The sequence below is a fragment of the Ascaphus truei genome, chromosome 16 (assembly GCF_040206685.1).
Source record: "Ascaphus truei isolate aAscTru1 chromosome 16, aAscTru1.hap1, whole genome shotgun sequence".
Lineage (NCBI taxonomy): Eukaryota > Metazoa > Chordata > Amphibia > Anura > Ascaphidae > Ascaphus > Ascaphus truei.
In genome coordinates this window covers 21,525,750-21,543,759 of record NC_134498.1, presented here as the reverse complement: position 1 = coordinate 21,543,759, position 18,010 = coordinate 21,525,750, and the positions used below count along the sequence as shown (strand labels likewise).

At 41.1% G+C, this 18,010-nt stretch overlaps 1 protein-coding gene across 4 annotated transcripts in view; it reads left to right on the top strand.

Moving 5' to 3' along the window:
* ZDHHC9 (zDHHC palmitoyltransferase 9) overlaps window positions 1-14,673 on the top strand; it is a 76,057-nt gene extending 61,384 nt beyond the window's left edge. For all 4 annotated transcript variants that reach the window (XM_075572831.1, XM_075572832.1, XM_075572833.1 and 1 more), the window contains exons 9-10: window positions 1,881-1,968; window positions 10,037-14,673. In XM_075572831.1, the coding sequence (XP_075428946.1) occupies window positions 1,881-1,968; window positions 10,037-10,147 (199 nt within the window). In that variant the 3' untranslated portion in view covers window positions 10,148-14,673. The remainder of the gene's footprint in view (window positions 1-1,880; window positions 1,969-10,036) is intronic.
* The last annotated feature ends 3,337 nt before the right edge of the window (window positions 14,674-18,010 follow it).

Here is an 18,010-nt window from a genome sequence, read left to right as displayed (position 1 = left end):
ATAGCACACACACACAGACACAGCATCCGTTGGACACAAGGAGGGAGTGGGGGGGGGTCAGTGATGGTGCGTGGGTGCGTGGGCTCCTGATTGGGATCGATGCTGGGAGGGGGGGGGTTAGTGATGCTGCTTGGGTGCGTGGGCACCTGATTGTGATTGATGCCGGGCTGGGGGGTCGGGAGGGGGGGGGGTCAGTGATGCTGCTTGGGTGCGTGGGCTCCTGATTGTGATTGATGCCGGGCTGGGGGGTCGGGAGGGGGGGGGTCAGTGATGCTGCTTGGGTGCGTGGGCTCCTGATTGTGATTGATGCCGGGCTGGGGGGTCGGGAGGGGGGGTCAGTGATGCTGCTTGGGTGCGTGGGCTCCTGATTGTGAACGATGCCGGGCTGGGGAGGATGGGAGGGGGGGTCAGTGAGGCAATGGTGTACTGTGGCAACGGTGTACTAACCTTCAAGCAGAATACAAAAGGAAGGATGATTCGTGTGCGTGGGCTTATATAGAGCCTGTAGCTGGCAAAAAAAAAAAAATCTTGCATCGCGCCAAGTCCCGTCAAACCAATCAGGAAGAAGGATTTTGAAAAAAAATGTTTTTGGTTTTTTTTTAAACAAGCATAGAACCGCGTGCGCTGCGCGGCCATGAGGCTGAGTCGCCAGGAGGCCAAATCTTGTTGGCCCTGGCGACCGTATTTGTCGAGCACTGTATATATATATATATATATATATATGTATGTATGTGTATGTATGTATGTATATATGTATATATATGTATGCATATTACATAGTTACATAGTAGATGAGGTTGAAAAAAAGACATGCGTCCAACTTCAACCTATGCTCAGTTTAGATGACAGATACTTTATCCTATATCCGTACTTGGTATATTGATCCAGAGGAAGGCAAACACACAACCCCAGTGATATATCATCTAATGATATCTCATAAGGGGGAAAATTAATTATTTCCTGACTCCAATCTTTATTTATATAGCGTCATCAATGTACATAGCGCTTCACAGCAGTAATACACGTGACATAGATCAGGGGGCGCAAACTTTTTTCCCTGCGCCCCCCTACCGGCGGTCCCCTCACTCCCGCGCCCCCACCCTAACCCCCACTTACCTGCGCTCCGGCGTCATGACGTCACATTGCCATAGCAACGTGACGTCACATGAACTCATGCCATGGTGACGCAGGAAGCCGCGGGAGCCTAGGTAAGTAGAGGTTTACAGAGGCCCTGCAGCTCCCCCGGCACTTAATTTAAGTGCCTTCGGGAAGCGCGCGGGGCCTCTGTAAACCCCGCGCCCCCCCCCGCCGGCAGCCTTGCGCCCCCCAGTTTGCGCACCGCTGACATAGATAACAACAAATAATACAAATAACACATAATGGGAAGAAGCGCTTCAGACATAAAAGTAACATTTAGGATAAAGAGTCCTTGACCCGAAGAGCTTACAATCTATATCAACCAAGGTGGCCTTTGGGGTTGTTGTAGGATGGAATTCCCCATGTAAATGAACTGGGAATTTCGAGCTGAAAGTGGCTCTTCTACTAATACAGATGAAGCCCCTAGGTGTCTCTGACATATTCTGCCCCTTGTGTTTACTCCAGATCTGTAAGGACTGGTACAAACAAAATGTTTCCATCGTTGTATATCTCATATCTTTTCTGGTGCGCCTTCATCTTGCCAAAATCTCCTAATTCTCACATTTTCCTACGTCTCTGGTTCAACTTCTGTAAATACCCCAATGGGTTTCACTTACTTGGCTTTAAAGGTAACATACTTTAGATCTCAAAATTTCCTTTTCATATAATGTTACGGGCAGGATGATGCTTCCAGATGTTAATTTGTCATCCAGTTTAACACCCCTATTTGTCATTGCTTTCAGTGTGATTGATAGAAGAGGGGTTCTGCAGGAACAGAATGGGCTTCCTGCGCAAACTGAACAGGGAAACTGCAATCCACAGCCAAGTCCGGTGAGTTCTCGGCCTGGGGTAATATCCACGGGAATCTTGGCTCAGTCACAGGTCCATTCTGCAGTGAAGAGGTCAAATATTTAACGTAAAGTTGAATGAATGCTAAATCATTCTTTGCGGTGTAAATTAATACATCATCGTAGTTCGGTTAGATATAGGTCTCGGTATCTTTTTGGTTATTTTACATTGTGTGGCTTGTAAAAAGATGAGTTGGTGACACGTTATAATTGAGATTAATTCAGCAAAGACTGATCGGACATTCAAGCTGGTTTGGCCTTTATTGAATTAGTCCGTAGAGTGCGATACAGGTTATCGCCACGCAATCCTGCTTTAACTGCTATTAAAGCCCAACGTAGGGAGTCCCAGCATAATTGTACTGATACATACTGCAACATTTTTATTTACTGTAAAAACCCAGAGAAATCACAACTTTATTTTTTATCTTTTTAACTTACAAACTTAAAGGTTTAATAAATATATAATAAAACAGGGTCTAATCACAAAAAGGTTTCTCTCCCTTTTGGTTTCTGGACCCTATACTGTACACAGACTTTAACCAGGCCCATCAGCACCAGTTCTCTGTCCCTCGTATTATCCGCTTTTTTTAATCTTCTTCCAAAAGTCGACCTGCTGTAAACTCCTCTGACAGTCAGTCAGTGTAAGATGCGTGATTAACACACATTTAACATAGCTGCAAGTTGAAAGAGGTTAAGACCCTTAGACCTAAAACAAAATATTTTGTTCCTTCTTTCAAAAAAAAAAAATGTTTCTTATACAGTCATTAATGCAATTGTATGCACGGCTAGTAGTGATCATTGTTAAACCGGTTTCTTATGGAAATGTGTATATTTTTGCCACTCGCTGACATAACATGCTCATTACAGTTTTTAGAATATTATTATTATTATTATTATTATATATTGCTAGGCATGGAACTGTACAGGGGCAGAGAATACCTGCACCAATAATATACATCCTAACGTATAGTGCGTCGCAAGTCATCTTCTTTCTAATAAGCTGTAAACAAATCTGTCTCTACAATAAGTCTAACTTTGGCTTTGTTATTCTGTTGTATTTGTATGCCCTAGCCATGCAGATGTATTACCTACTTGGATATTTACAAACAAATAATCCGGTGCCTAAACAATTCTAAATAAAGTGCAGATAATGATCTGACCATATAACAGTCCAATCCTGGTAACCTGGTAACCTGGTAACCTGGTAACCTGTATTCCTTCAGACGTTTCTCGCATATCTCACCATATATGAAAGAGAAAAAGACAGCCAATCACGGTGTATACCAGATAGACTGTTGATGAGGACAAACACACATGAAACACATATGACACACAATAACAACAGTTATAACAATGACACCTTATGAACTAGACATTATTTTATCTAATTAAATTAGTCACAAGCATGCACAATAAAATATAGCATATACAGGGAGTGGTGACTTGGAGACTCTGCTTCAGTGGGGGAAAAATTGAAAACCTACTCACAACATGCAGGTATTTATCAGGTGTGGTATTAGATGTCTTTGTCCAGGCTGGTAGGATGCAGGAACGGACTGTGTACACCACCTCCCCCGAATGAGACTGCCGTCGCAAGTCTCACTACCCGGGTGCCGCCTCCGTTGTACCGCTCAGGTATGGGATACACACTGTCTCTGATACACACAAAAGACCCCAGCGCCGGCTACACGTGTATCGCGAGCTGCGCACGCAAACGCGGAAGTGTCTATTCCCTTAGCACTTGCTACCACAGTCCACAGCAGATTCGCTAAACTCGTCGCACTCCCAGGACCACCCTATGCGTTTCTTGATGAACTCACTTCCTCAGGGGCATACAACATGCAAGTGCATGACTAATATTTATACCCCAAAGCTTAATAAGCAATTCAAATTACATAATCAATTAATATACAACATAGTTCATAAACAAATGCACAGTACAACATATATAAAAAACAGTATAGCCTCAGCTCTATTTAAAACTATAAATAGAATACATACTGTATACAGTATAATTAACATGAATAAAAACTACTCCTAATAGATCCCTAATTATCCACAGCTAATGAAGCTGAATGACCAGTTCATGGGGAAACAATATTTAGGCTGATAGAAGCCCATCCCAATTCAAAATCAATATTTAACCCATGGGGGGATAGTTTTCAACTCAGAAATCCAGTAGGCTTCACGTCTACTGATGTGCATTAATTTGTCCCCCCCCCTTTCCAAATACCCAAATATGTCTCAATCGCCTGACATACCAGGCCTTCCGGGTTCTTATTGTGATGTACCAAGAAATGATGAGAGACACTGTGTGTTGTAAGTCCCCTCTTTATATTATAAACATGTTCATATATATACACGTCTCTGATATGATCTCCCTGTGCACCCCACATATTGTAGGCCGCAGGGGCATCGCAACAAATAAATTCCAAATGTGGTATGACAATTAATGTAAGAATTGATTTTGTATATCTTAGACTTCACATTGAACATAAATGAGGTCTGACTCACACACTATATTTACAAGCTGTGCATGATGCACAGCTAAAAAAAAAAAACTCGTGTCTTAAATGCAAGGCAAGACTTAGCATCTCCCAGTGTGCAACAGGGAGCCAACTTGGATTTTAAATTCGCCACCTTCCTAAAGATAATGGATGGTGTAGGTGGAAGAATTTCCGATAATACACTATCCCTAAGAAGAATAGGACAATGTTTATTAAAAAATCTGCCTGATCTTTGGAGCCATTAGATTATATTGTGTAATAAAATAAATGGTGTTGGTGAAATTAGAAACCAAATCCTTCTTTTTATATTCAATTTTCTGTTCCTGAGACAATGTTTCCTCAAGTACATTAGCAGGAGTATTATATGCAATCCAAAAGAAATACCTTTAAAGCTGGTGACAATTGAGTCTAACTCAAAAATGTGTTGAATAGCCCGACACCCACGCTGATGGTCTATGATGGTATATAGAGAAAAGACATCCCCAGTGACCCATATGTAGCCAGGGCGCCATTCCATCTCTTTCAAAATCTGTGAAACATGAGTGGTGTCACACAGATGTGATTTTAAATGCGTGACAAAAGGCTATAGGTGATGATCAATAAATTGGGATAAATTAGAGGGAAAATAATGAATGCCTGATACAATGGGTCTAACAGGGGGTTCTTGTAAATTTTTGTGTATTTTGGGTATAGTGTAAAACACAGGGATATGCGGGTGTACTATATTCAAGAAATCAAATTCATCCTGTTATTGCATGATTTATGAGCCTTTTGTTCAAAAGTGCAATCAGTTGAGTACAATACTCCTTGGTGGGGTCGGAGGCAAGCGGGAGGTAAGTGGCAGTGTCTCCAAGCAGTCTTAATGACTCTTGGATATAGTATGATTTATCCATTACCAATATACCTTCCCCCCCCTTAACCGCTGGTTTAATCACCATAGTCATTCAGTTCAAGTTGCAATAATGCAGCTCTCTGTTATGTTAAGATTATCATGATGAATCCTAATCATTCGACTTGAATTTTCAAAATCCTTCGTGACAATATCAACTAATGTGTTAACAAACTGTCCTTGAATGTGTTTAGGATAAAATGTGGAAGGTTTCTTAAATGACATATGACTTGGATTTGAGTAGTGCTAACTGAAATATACACAACTCACATTATTCCTAAATTGGCTATCGATAGGATCTTTCGTAAAATACTTTTTGAGAGCTAGTTTCCTGGCAAATTTATGTACATCTATATATATAAGTTAAAACTGTTCAGTCCACAGACCGGGAAAAATGTTAGCCCTTTGCCAATAACTTATTTTTCTCCATATCACCAAATTGGTACTGTATTTACTGATACTGAAAACATTCAATTGCTCTCCTCTATTCTTAAGCCCTACACATCGTCCTCTTCTACATCCCCCTCTCCTTTCTCTGGATCATGTTCCCTTTTTTTGTTGGTGTTTAGAAGCAGTGAATCTAAAGGGGGGTTTAACACCCTTGTTATTTTCACTTCTTGGAAGCTATGCTCCCTCCTTCCGCCACTCTAAAAAAGAAAAAGCAGGTTTACTGCCCTGGGAAGGTAGTGACTCATAGCTACTAATTTCAACTTCCTCTTCAAGTTCCCTCTCAGACAGGACCTGATACTGATTTCTAACACTAATACCCTCTTGTTTGTCGATGGGTGTAGTGAGTCATATTGTTTCCAATTTTCCGTTGATTAATGTATTGTTGTTTATTGTGTTTAGGTAATTTGGGTTGTGAATTGGGAATATTATGTATATGTTAGGTTTGCCAATTCGAGATTCCACCACAATGGGTTTCTCCTTCGGGTTACGCAAGTTCCTGCTATTGGAACGATGTCTATTGTCATATACCTTTTTATCAGTACTATAGTCTTTAGAATGTTTATTCCAATCTCTGTGACACCCTGAATTAGTCACCTTTATCCCAGAATTTGTCTTTCTGTTTTGTGGTGACTATTTCTAATTCCATTTTATCCAATCTTTTTTTAATCTCAGGCTCTAGCCCTGACAGTTCCTCATTATGTTTAAAAGGATCAAGTTGTTTCTGAATCTCCAGAATTTGCTAATCTAACAGATTCAGTGACTGTCTACGATGGGATACCAACAGTCTCATCCGTGTAAAAGAACACTGATCCAACATTGCATTCCATTCACCCTTGAACTGCTCATTATTGGAATGCTATTGGGGGTATTTTTAAAATGTTGAGGCCTCTCGGAATACGTTGGTGTTCTTTATATTTACTTAAAGTAGTGGCCTCCCATAAATGTCTGGTCTCAACGACCAACAACTTCTCTAGTTGGATGATCAACGTGCGAAAATCTACTGAATCAGATTCTAATACCTGAACATAGTCAGCATCATTAAATATATGATCAGCATTAAAATTCCTATGTGCTCGTGAGTGAAACAATGTATCCATTACAATGATAGTTAATAGTGAAGCTTGTTATACAAAATGAATAACAAATCTACAAATGGGCCAATGGGAGGATGAGTATATCTGGAACAAATGCCCCCTCGGTGCAAACTTGGTGCTCTGGCGCCGCTATGTAGATGACGTTATTTTTATTTGGGGTGGGAGTATGGATCTTCTTCACACATTTATTAGTTATTTGAACACCAATCACATGAATTTGACATTTATTTGTCTATATGACACTTCACATATTAATGATTTGGATTTTAGTTCAGACCATACATTTATCAACACTCAAACATATTTTAAGACGGTACAACCAATAATTATGTTATGGCTGACAGTCACCACAATCCACATTGGATTCAAAATATCCCAAAGGGCCAATTTGTTGGTCTAAGGCGCAATTGTTCTAGTGATGAGTGTTTTGCGCTACAGGCGAATGAATTAAAAAGGAAATTCCTGGAAAGGAAGTATCCTGCTAATATACTTGAGGAAATATTGTCTCAGGTACAGAAAATTGACCGGTCTGGCCTTTTACAATATAAAAAGAAGGATTTGGTTTCTAATTCCACCAACACCATTTATTTTATTACACAATATAATCTAATGGCTCCAAAGATCAGGCAGATTTTTAATAAACATTGGCCTATTGTTCTTAGGGATAGTGTATTATCGGAAATTCTTCCACCTACACCATCCATTATCTTTAGGAAGGCGGCGAATTTAAAATCCAAGTTGGCTCCCAGTTGCCCACTGGGAAATGCTAGGTCTTGCCTTGCATTTAAGACAAAAGTTGTTTTTTTTTAGCTGTGTATCATGCGCAGCTTGTAAATATATAGTGTGAGTCAGACCTCATTTATGTTCAATGTGATGTCTAAGATATACAAAATCAATTCTTACATTAATTGTCATACCACATTTGGAATTTATTTGTTGCGATGCCCCTGCGGCCTACAAATGTGGGGCTCACAGGGAGATCATATCAGAGACGTGTATATATGAACATGTTTATAATATAAAGAGGGGACTTACAACACACAGTGTCTCTCATCATTTCTTGGTACATCACAAGAAGAACCCGGAAGGCCTGGTATGTCAGGCGATTGAGACATATTCGGGTATTTGGAGAGGGGGGGACAAATTAATGCACATCAGTAGACGTGAAGCCTACTGGATTTCTGAGTTGAAAACTCTATCCCCCGATGGGTTAAATATTGATTTTGAATTGGGATCATTCCTAATCAAATAGGGCTTCCATGTATTTAGACCACTTTCTCTCCCCTATATATACACACAGGTTGACATTGCATCAGATATGTGTATATACAATTTTTATCAGTGTACGACTATTTTATCTCTAATATATATAAGTATATTGTTTTTGTCAGGGATAGGCTTCTATCAGCCTAAATATTGTTTCCCCATGAACTGGTCATTCAGCCTCATTAGCTGTGGATAATTAGGGATCTATTAGGAGTAGTTTTTATTCATTTTAATTATATATGTATTCTATTTATAGTTTTAAATAGAGCTGAGGCTATACTGTTGTTTTTGTATATGTTATATGTTGTACTGTGCATTTGTTTATGAACTATGTTGTGTATTAATTGATTATGTAATTGTAATTGCTTATTAAGCTTTGGGGTATAAATATTAGTCATGTCCTTGCACATTGTATGCCCCTGAGGAAGTGAGTTTGTCATGAAACGCATAGGGTGGTCCTGGGAGTGTGACGAGTGTAGCGAATCTGCTGTGGACTGTGGTAGCAAGCGCTAAGGGAATAGACACTTCTGCGTTTGCGTGCGCAGCTCGCGATACACGTGTAGCCGGCGCTGGGGACTTTTGTGTGCATCAGAGACAGTGTGTATCCCGTACCGGAGCGGTACAACGGAGGCGGCACCCGGGTAGTGAGACTTGCGACGGCAGTCTCATTCGGGGGAGGTGGTGTACACAGTCCGTTCCTGCGTCCTACCAGCCTGGACAAAGACATCTAATACCACACCTGATACATACCTGCATGTTGTGAGTAGGTTTTCAATTTTTTCCCCACTGAAGCAGAGTCTCCAAGTCACCACTCCCTGTATATGCTATATTTTATTGTGCATGCTTATGACTAATTTAATTAGATAAAATAATGTCTAGTTCATAAGGTGTCATTGTTATAACTGTTGTTATTGTGTGTCATATGTGTTTCATGTTTGTTTGTCCCCATCAACAGTCTATCTGGTATACACCGCGTGATTGGCTGTCTTTTTCTCTTTCATATATGGTGATGTCACGTGCGAGAAACGTCTGAAGGAATACAGGTTACCAGGATTGGACTGTTATATGGTCAGATCATTATCTGCACTTTATTTAGAATGGTTTAGGCGCCGGATTATTTGTTTGTATTTGTCTATTATTGATTTGATTAGTCAGTCATTCCTGTCAGCCTTTCTTTTATTTAAAAGTCACTAGGTTATTAACCACAAGTATGTTAGGTACACTTATTTATATATAATAACATTAGCACTATTAAACACGTTTTTTTTTTACGTCTACTCTAATCTTTGTAACACAAGGGACTTTGTGCTGAGCTGCCAAAACATCAGCTAGTAAAGTTACAAAGAAAGGGAAAAGCTTAATCCAATGATTTTCAACCTTTTTTTTTTTTTGGTTAAGGAACCATATAATTATATTGTGAAATTCTGCAGAACCCTAACCCTCTCTAATTGCGCGTCTGAGATCAGATGTATTGTAAGGAACCCCAACCCTCTCTAATAGTGCGTCTGAGATGCATTGTGAATTCTTCTGTATTTGGTACAAATGATCTGAAATTTTCACAGAACCCTGGTTGAAAAACACTGGTTTAGTCATATTTAATAGCACATTTTACATTTATGATATTTTGTGCAATTCATTTACAATGTCACATTTTTATGTGCTCTAATAGTGATTAGGTGGTAGTTTCATAGCTGAAAAAATCTGGCAGTAACACAGTAACCTTTCTGTTGTAATGGCAAAGGTTAAATGTGCATAACATGTCTGTATCAGGAAAGCATCTGTAGATCATGTTAAAAAATGTGGGAACAAAGTAAGTTAACATTTGAATTATTTCTTATTCTTTAGATTGCTGCTGATCCGCTGATACCGAATGAATCACCTGAAAAGCCTGCTCCAACAGAGAATATTCCACAGCCCAATGCTCTTGAGATGTCAGTTCAACTCCCCAAAGAATGAGAGGGAACAAAAAATATGGAAAAGTGAAAAATCAAAACCTTTTTTTTTTTTTTTCAATGAAAAATGCAAATTTAAAGGGGGAGGTGAAAAAGACGACCAGGAAAGGGACAGAAGACTCAAGATGCCATTTTTCTTTAGTATTTGCTTGTGTTCATTATGAAAGTAATGTCGTGTGAGATGGAGAATCATCTTTATCAGCCTGGGAAAGTACTCAATTAAACTGAATTCAGGTGCTAGTTGAATATGCCAGATCTTCAAAGTAAAGAGTCAACCTGACTGGTTTGTAGACCTTCAGCTCTTTGGAGCTGGTCCTCCACAGTTAAACCTGTAGCCGTTTCTCGCCTGTGCTCTGCATCCCTTGGCAAATAAGAAAATAGACAATCGCTCTGGCTGAGGAAACCATTAGAGATGGTACCTACAAAGAGACAGGACAGGTCTGACAGCTGGAGAACGGTTTTGTCTATAGTGGCAACATTGTGTCTTGTAATTGGCACCTTAATTGAAAATATGCATTGCTCTTTCATTCGCTGGCCATGCCTATCTGCAAGAAACTTGGAGGGCAAAGTTCCTACTTCTGAAAACAGTCTACATTTCCTCTCCCTTCTATCCACTCCCAAAGGTTCATAGTTGAGTGTTACAAGTGAATCCAGTGTGGACTGTTCTTGTTCAACTCTCTCTGTGCTCAAAACAAATTAACACAGTACAGTTCTGCTCTCCAGAATTGGAGTGTCGCCAACACACTGTGCCACATTTCAGTTGTCAATGCTAAGCAGGGGGTGGATATATTCAGATTATTGCCAATTGGTATGAGCTCCTCTAAATCCATATCCTATTTTTTTTGTTTGTTTTTATACTCATCCTGAAAGCGAATGCGTTCTTAGTTTTAGTAGACTTTCGGTTGTGACATAACCATAGGAAGCAACAAGCTGTAAAAGTAGGGAAACAACGAAGTGTCAGTATGTTATTTTGTAATTAATTTGAGAGGCTGGTCAAAGTTGTTGCTTGTCTCCTTTGATATTTTAATTCTACCAAGGCCCAGATCCATGGAAGGGTGCCAAGCTTTAGCATACTTTTAGTCCCATTAGTTTCAAGCTTAGCCCACTTGTGTAGATCTGGGCCCAAGAGTTTTAAAATAACGGGACATTTTAAGTCCATTTAATTTATTAATTGTTCATACAGTGTTTTCTTTTGTTTTTATATACAGTATGTTTCATATTTTATTTGAATGAGAAACACCCCTTTCTTTTGTTTCAATTTAGTAACACCAGAACAATGGGGGTAAGTTGTGTTTGCGTGGATCAGAATGATTTTGGTGAGATGATAGTGGGTGGCCTAATCTTGCACACTGGCCTTAGTTCTAACTGAAATTCTCCCCGTGATTTGCACATAAAATGTGACCTGCAGTAGCTCCGGTCTTCTTGTTTTCTCTGAAGCCGGGCATTTATAGAGGGGTCCTTTAGTGATGTGTTCATAAAGTAGGCTGGAAACCACTTTCCCGATCATGCTGGAAATCGTTCAGGGGCATAGGAGACCTTCCAGTTTGAACGAGAGACTATCAGACTTTATCCATTTCAACAAACTTAATGAATTAGTAAGGTACTGTGGGGGTTATTCATTAAACCATGATTTGGGCACAATCATAAAGAAACTCCTTTTATAGTCAATAGGAGTTTCCACATGATATTGCTTCGATTGGCACTATCATAGTTTAATGAATAACTCGACGTGTCTCATGTAATACCTTTTTTTAAGAACATTTGAAGTGAGGGATATAGAATATCTGCTTGACACTCCTGACTGCGAAAAACGCCAGGATGGCAGGTTCTTCATTCATTGTTTAAATCTGACCTGGATGAAATCACCTAATGCAGCAGAAATTGTGCTACCATAGCCAAGAGATACCACAATCTGTGTGTGATTCACATGTTGGATGTGTTGTCTGTGATTAGTAATGCTCTGTCTGTGACCATTTCATTTAGTTATTGGCATCAACTGAGATGAGAACACACTACCGATGGAGCATCAGTGGACAACCTTTAGGACTCGTATATTAATGTGTACGTTTTACATTCTCCCTGGTGATCAGGCAAAGAAAGAGCGCCTCATTTATTCGCTTTCTATGTACAATATTTAGGAGATGCATATAACAACTGTGTTAAATCTCATGACATACCCATGGCAAAAAAAAAATACTACAATATTCTCCTAATAATATTGATCGTTCTACTAACTAAACAAGGGACGAATTTGTCCTGTACAATTCAGATTCTCGCTTAACTCTTCTAGCGGGGGGCTTTACTTTGTTATTTATCTCAGGTATTGAGTTCCATGAGTTGTTTTTGGAATATTTGTGGAGCACCTTTATAATTCAGGTTTTCCCCACATTCAGGGGTGATGTGACAGTGTCATGAGCTGCGGTATGTGCTTCCCAAATGACAAACCTTATCCATTACACCCATGAACTTCCGGATAAGGGTTCGGCGTGACTATCAATCCTTGTGCATTAGCATATCCACCAATAGCAAAAATGACTATTGCCTATGATTCTTAATAGTGCTAAGCTAACAGTACGTAGCAGTGAAAGCCATTTAAAAAAAATGAAAAACCACATGAGCCATAAGCCGATGTATTGCGTCTACATGACCACAAAATATGATTTCAGGCCTGTCATGTTTCTTCTTTGTTTCGTACTGCAGAGGTTTTGATCTAGGACCTGTGGGTTTTGTTTCATGGTTCACTGAAACTAGGGTAACGCACGACCACCTTCAAAGTTAACTCTGGACTTCTGGTTTTAATGTACAATCACGTGTGTGTTAACTCGTCTTAGATGAGCTCCATATATAGCTGCTTGGACACCCTAGTTGGTGAAAGAGTGCTAACCGTGGCCCCTTCTCGCACGTGGCTGGTTCACATCTTGAACCACTTCTCCCTCTGGAGTGCTGATGGCCGCATCGCCTCCCTCACTTGCTCCCGAGTGGATGTTTATACCAATAAACTTAACATAATTCCATTATTGTAACTAAGGTTTACAGAAATATTTTGCCTGTTGCCATTATTTATTTATTGTTGGTAAGATGTACAGTGGTTTCCCTGATTTGTGTAATTTTTGAAAAATATTTTCCAGTCAGAACATCAGTTCCTACTTTGAAAACCTTAGGCCCTTGTGAAGGTGCTTCCCAGCACTGGAAGAAAAGTAGCTTTTCAGCACATGGAGTAGGAACCATAGACTAATTTCTGTGGTTTTTGTCTTCAGACAACAGCCTTTTTATATAAGTTAATAGGGCTAAGAGACATTGTATGCCATAATAGGGACTGGAAAGCAGTGTCCATTTGTCTTTCAGGCCTGTCATTAAAGTGGTCATAAACCAGGGTCCATGAAACCATGAATGACAAATGTATGTGTAACACAGACCCACACATGAATTGTGGGGAATGGAAGATTCTAAGAGCTTTTCTGGATGTCAACAGGCTGAGTGCTTAATTACAACTCTGACTATTCTATGCATGAGACTCCGCCACTCCATTGGTGTCGAATGAAATAAGCATTCTGGTTAATATCTCAGCGCTGATTTATAATGTCCAGTGTAGATTAATGTCAAGTTATTTTTCTTTCGGATTAGCAATGGCAGGCCATTTACAGTCACTTACAGGCTACAATGACTTGCTACCCCTCTGATGGGATTTCAGGCCCTGGATTAGATTCTCTGGATAAAGGGGGGGGGGGAGGGAGACACGTTAATTACGTTGAGGGTGCAGAGTAAATGAGTACTTCAGTTTTCAACATTGAGGGAAATGTCTTTAGCGTGAGTAGGAGAATCAGTGGGAGCCAAATGTTACTTTGCACTCTCCTTACAGTAGCCTGTAGTTTTGGGTATTTTATTGGCTATGTGGAAATTAGGAGGAATTACAGAGATCGTACTATAATCGGATCTATCGCCTTGCATGTTAGCCGACGGCAAGAAATCTAAGGTGGTATTAACCTCCCTTGCAAACTTAATTAAATGGCGGAAGCTCACAGACTTCTTATATTTGACCCACCTGGAATGAGACGAAATGGGTATCGTGCGCTTGGGTGCATTTCTAAGGATACCTTGACCTTTTCACCTTCTGGAAGCAAAAGGGTTAAATGCGTCCTCACCGTTACAGACTTGACCCATCTGTTTGTGAAATGTAAAAATTTCAGTCATGCAAACTTTAGGGATTTAGGTCCTGTTTCGGTACCTGTAACCATTGGTTTTCATTTCCTTGACAATGAAGTACTGGAGATGCAATTTCTTATGTAGCCTTCATGTTGCTCCTCCTTGGTACCCTCTTCGGCTAACACTCGGAACACCTCCCTTACGTGCTGCTGACCAAATTCCGGGAACTTGCAAAAAAAAGTGTATTATTTTTATTTAACAAAATTGTGTATACATTTGCACTTTTCTGTTGTGAAAACACTATTTCTCTGATTTTATATTTTATTTTGTATTATTTGAAATTCCTTTTTTCTCCTTCGTTTTCATAATGAACCTTAATCTATTTAAGACATTTGTGCCCATGGTCTTTTGTTCCATTTTATTTGTAGGTTGGGAATTTAAAAGCACACAGGTATCTGTTGTCTAACCATTTATCTACTGGCCAACCCCAGTCCTCAAGGGCCCCAAAAGGTCAGGTTTTAAGGATATCCCGGCTTCATCACAGGTGATTCAGTCATTATGACCAGGGGTCGACAAATGCACTCGTCCGGTCACTGCATTTTGTCCGCTGTCGACGGCTTACCTGCGGCGGTGTCCCCCCACGTCTCTTGGTCTTCTCCATCTTCTTCTGCAAATTCATCTTTTCCCCCTGCAGCTCCAGTTAAAATGGCTGTGCGGCGTCAAATGATGCTGCATAGCCATGGCAACGGGATGCAGTGACGTATTTCTATGTGACATCACTTCGCGTCTCGTTAAGTGATGTCACGTAGAAATGTCACTGCATTCCATTGCCATGACAACGCGGCGTCATTTGACTGCGCGGCCATTTTAACTGGAGCTGCAGGGGGAAAACATGAATTTGCAGGAGAGGACAGAGAAGGCCCGTAGCCGGACCCTGCCGCAGGTAATTGTTGTTAGGGGGTGGGTTGAGGGAGTGTTTGGGGGGGGGGTTGCCCAGTTTGCCGGGCCCTGATTATGACCACCACCTGTGCTGAAGCAAAGATCCTGATAACCTGACCTGTTGGTGGCCCTTGAGGACTGGAGTTGCCCACCCCTGGTCTAAGCAGAAAAGGCAAACGGCTACATCATATTATACATAATTTCAAACCACAATGATGAAACTACATTCCTGTGTAACAATATGTATTTATATACTATAAACTTGTATTTACCTTAGAAATTATTGTTGCTAATGGCTTGAGTCACGGCAATAGTTAATGTATTTCGATCCTTAACGAGGGATGTATAATCCGTGAAATATTTACTTTGAAATATTTCAATTTTAACCTCTTTCATTGGGGAGGAGAATGGTGTCGTGATGGGTTAGTTCCCACTTAGGATGATAAACCCAGGAGTGGCCAACTCCGGTCCCCAAGGGCCACCAACAGGTCAGGCTTTAAGGATATCCCTGCTTCAGCACAGGTGGCCCAATAAGGGGCTCATTCTTCGACTGAGCCACTGATTAGGGCACCTGTGCTGAAGCAGCGATGTCCATAAAACCTGACCTGTTGATGGCCCCTGAGGCCACCCCTGATCTATATAATGTAGGGGTTGAATGTATCAGTTGTAACACCTTAAATTGCACATTAAAGGAGGCCCTGTCAGAAAATAGTAGGCACGTAACACTCACGTGTAGATTTATACTTTGATGGAAGTTCAGATGTTCCTGGCGCAAGAGTCGAAGAGGCAGAAGTCACCCCCGCCGGAAACTGTGTCTGCCGCGATGGAGCTGCGGGGGATCGGGGATCCGTGCTCCGCAGCGTTAATACTGTACCAGTGTGTGGCAGTAATACCGGAGACGGTAAGGTTAGCCACATCTGTAGCAATCCTGCTTTCATGAAACTCCTGCAGCTTCTTAAATGGTAACTTTTAAAACTAATTCTCAAGCAACTATGTATGCTCAATATCATCAAGAATGGCAAACTCAACCATAAACATGTCAGGTAGTCCGACTCCCAGACTTATTTTTAAATATGTCTCAATTTTGGAAAAAGTACATTTAAGCAAGGAGTCTCTCAATTTTTTTTGTTCTTTTCAAGTGAAAGGGTCGATTACAGTTTTGTTTGCTGTGTCACGGTCTACCTAAATACTATTCTCCTTTGTAGTCTATGGTTAAGTGTTATCAACATACTGTATGTGTAAACCACATGGAAGTGCATGGGCTGCCATATACAGTAGTGCTAGCTATAGGGTGACCAGATTTTGAAAATGAAAAACCGGGACACATTTTTTTTTTTTACATAAGTTTATTTATTGTAGTACACTTATACTTTACTACCATTAGTCCTTGTTACATAGTTGTGTGTGTGTGTGTGTGTGTGTGTGTGTGTGTGTGTGTGTGTGTGTGTGTGTGTGTGTGTGTGTGTCATATGGCCTCACTAATCAAACAAAAAAAAGCCAGATGTGATTGATTCTGAACCCATTAACCAGTGTCTGGATGCCCCCTCTTCACAATTTCTAAAGCAGAAATCCCGCCTGGGATCTTACCTGATCCGCAGTCCCTCAAGGTACTATACTGGAGGGGAGGTGTTCCCTACATGTCTTCCGATGTCTCCCGTGTGAAGCTTGAGTCAGATCTGGAAGAAAGCAGGATAGGTTACTTCGGTGTAGGTATACGGCAGTTAAGATAAGAGGGAGGTTGAGGGAGACAGGGAGGGTGAGGGAGACAGGGAGGGAGAGGGAGAGACGGGGAGGGAGGGAGGGAGAGAGAGACGGGGAGGGAGAGAGACAGACAGGGAGGGAGATACACACACACACACACACACAGAGATACACACACACACAGAGATACACATACACACAGAGAGACACACACACACACAGATACAAACACACACACACTGGTACACACACTGGTAAAAACACACACTGGTAAAAACACACACTGGTACACACACACACACACACACACTGGTACACACACACACACACACTGGTATACACACACACACACTGGTTCACACACACACACTGGTACACACACACATACTGGTACACACACACATACTGGTACACACACACATACTGGTACACACACACACACTGGTACACACACACACACACACACACTGGTACACACACACACACACAGCCAGGACAGGAGGCAAAGGCACAAAAACCCACCTCCTATCCCCCCGGGCGGGCAGAGGGGGGGAGACACCGCGCAGCCAACAAAGGAGCCAGGAGCAGGAAGACACACACACCACGTGTGCTCTGCAGAAGGAAGTCCCGCCCCTGGCACCCTCTGACCTGCAGCCAATCCCCTGCGGCCCGGCCGGCATTCTAAGTCCCGCCCCCCGGCAAACATTCATTCTACATAGGAAAAAAAGCTGTGTGTCCTGTGCACGCACATAGTAAGTGAAACTTCTTTGACTTTTGTCACAGAAATTGTATTTGTATTGGTGATGTTTTAATTAAAAATCAAAATACAATTTCAGTGACAAAACCCAAATAAATTTGACTTATAATGCGCGTGCATATCCCCTGTATTAGCTATTTGCACTAAGTGTGAATTCCTCGTGTGCATGTGTGTCAGCCAGTGTGTGTATGTGTGTGTGTGTATGCGTGTCAGTGTGTGTGTGTATGTGTGTCAGTCAGTGTCAATGTGTATGTGTGTCAGCCAGTGTGTGTGTGTGTGTGTGTGTATGTGTGTCAATGTGTATGTGTGTCAGTCAGTGTGTATGTG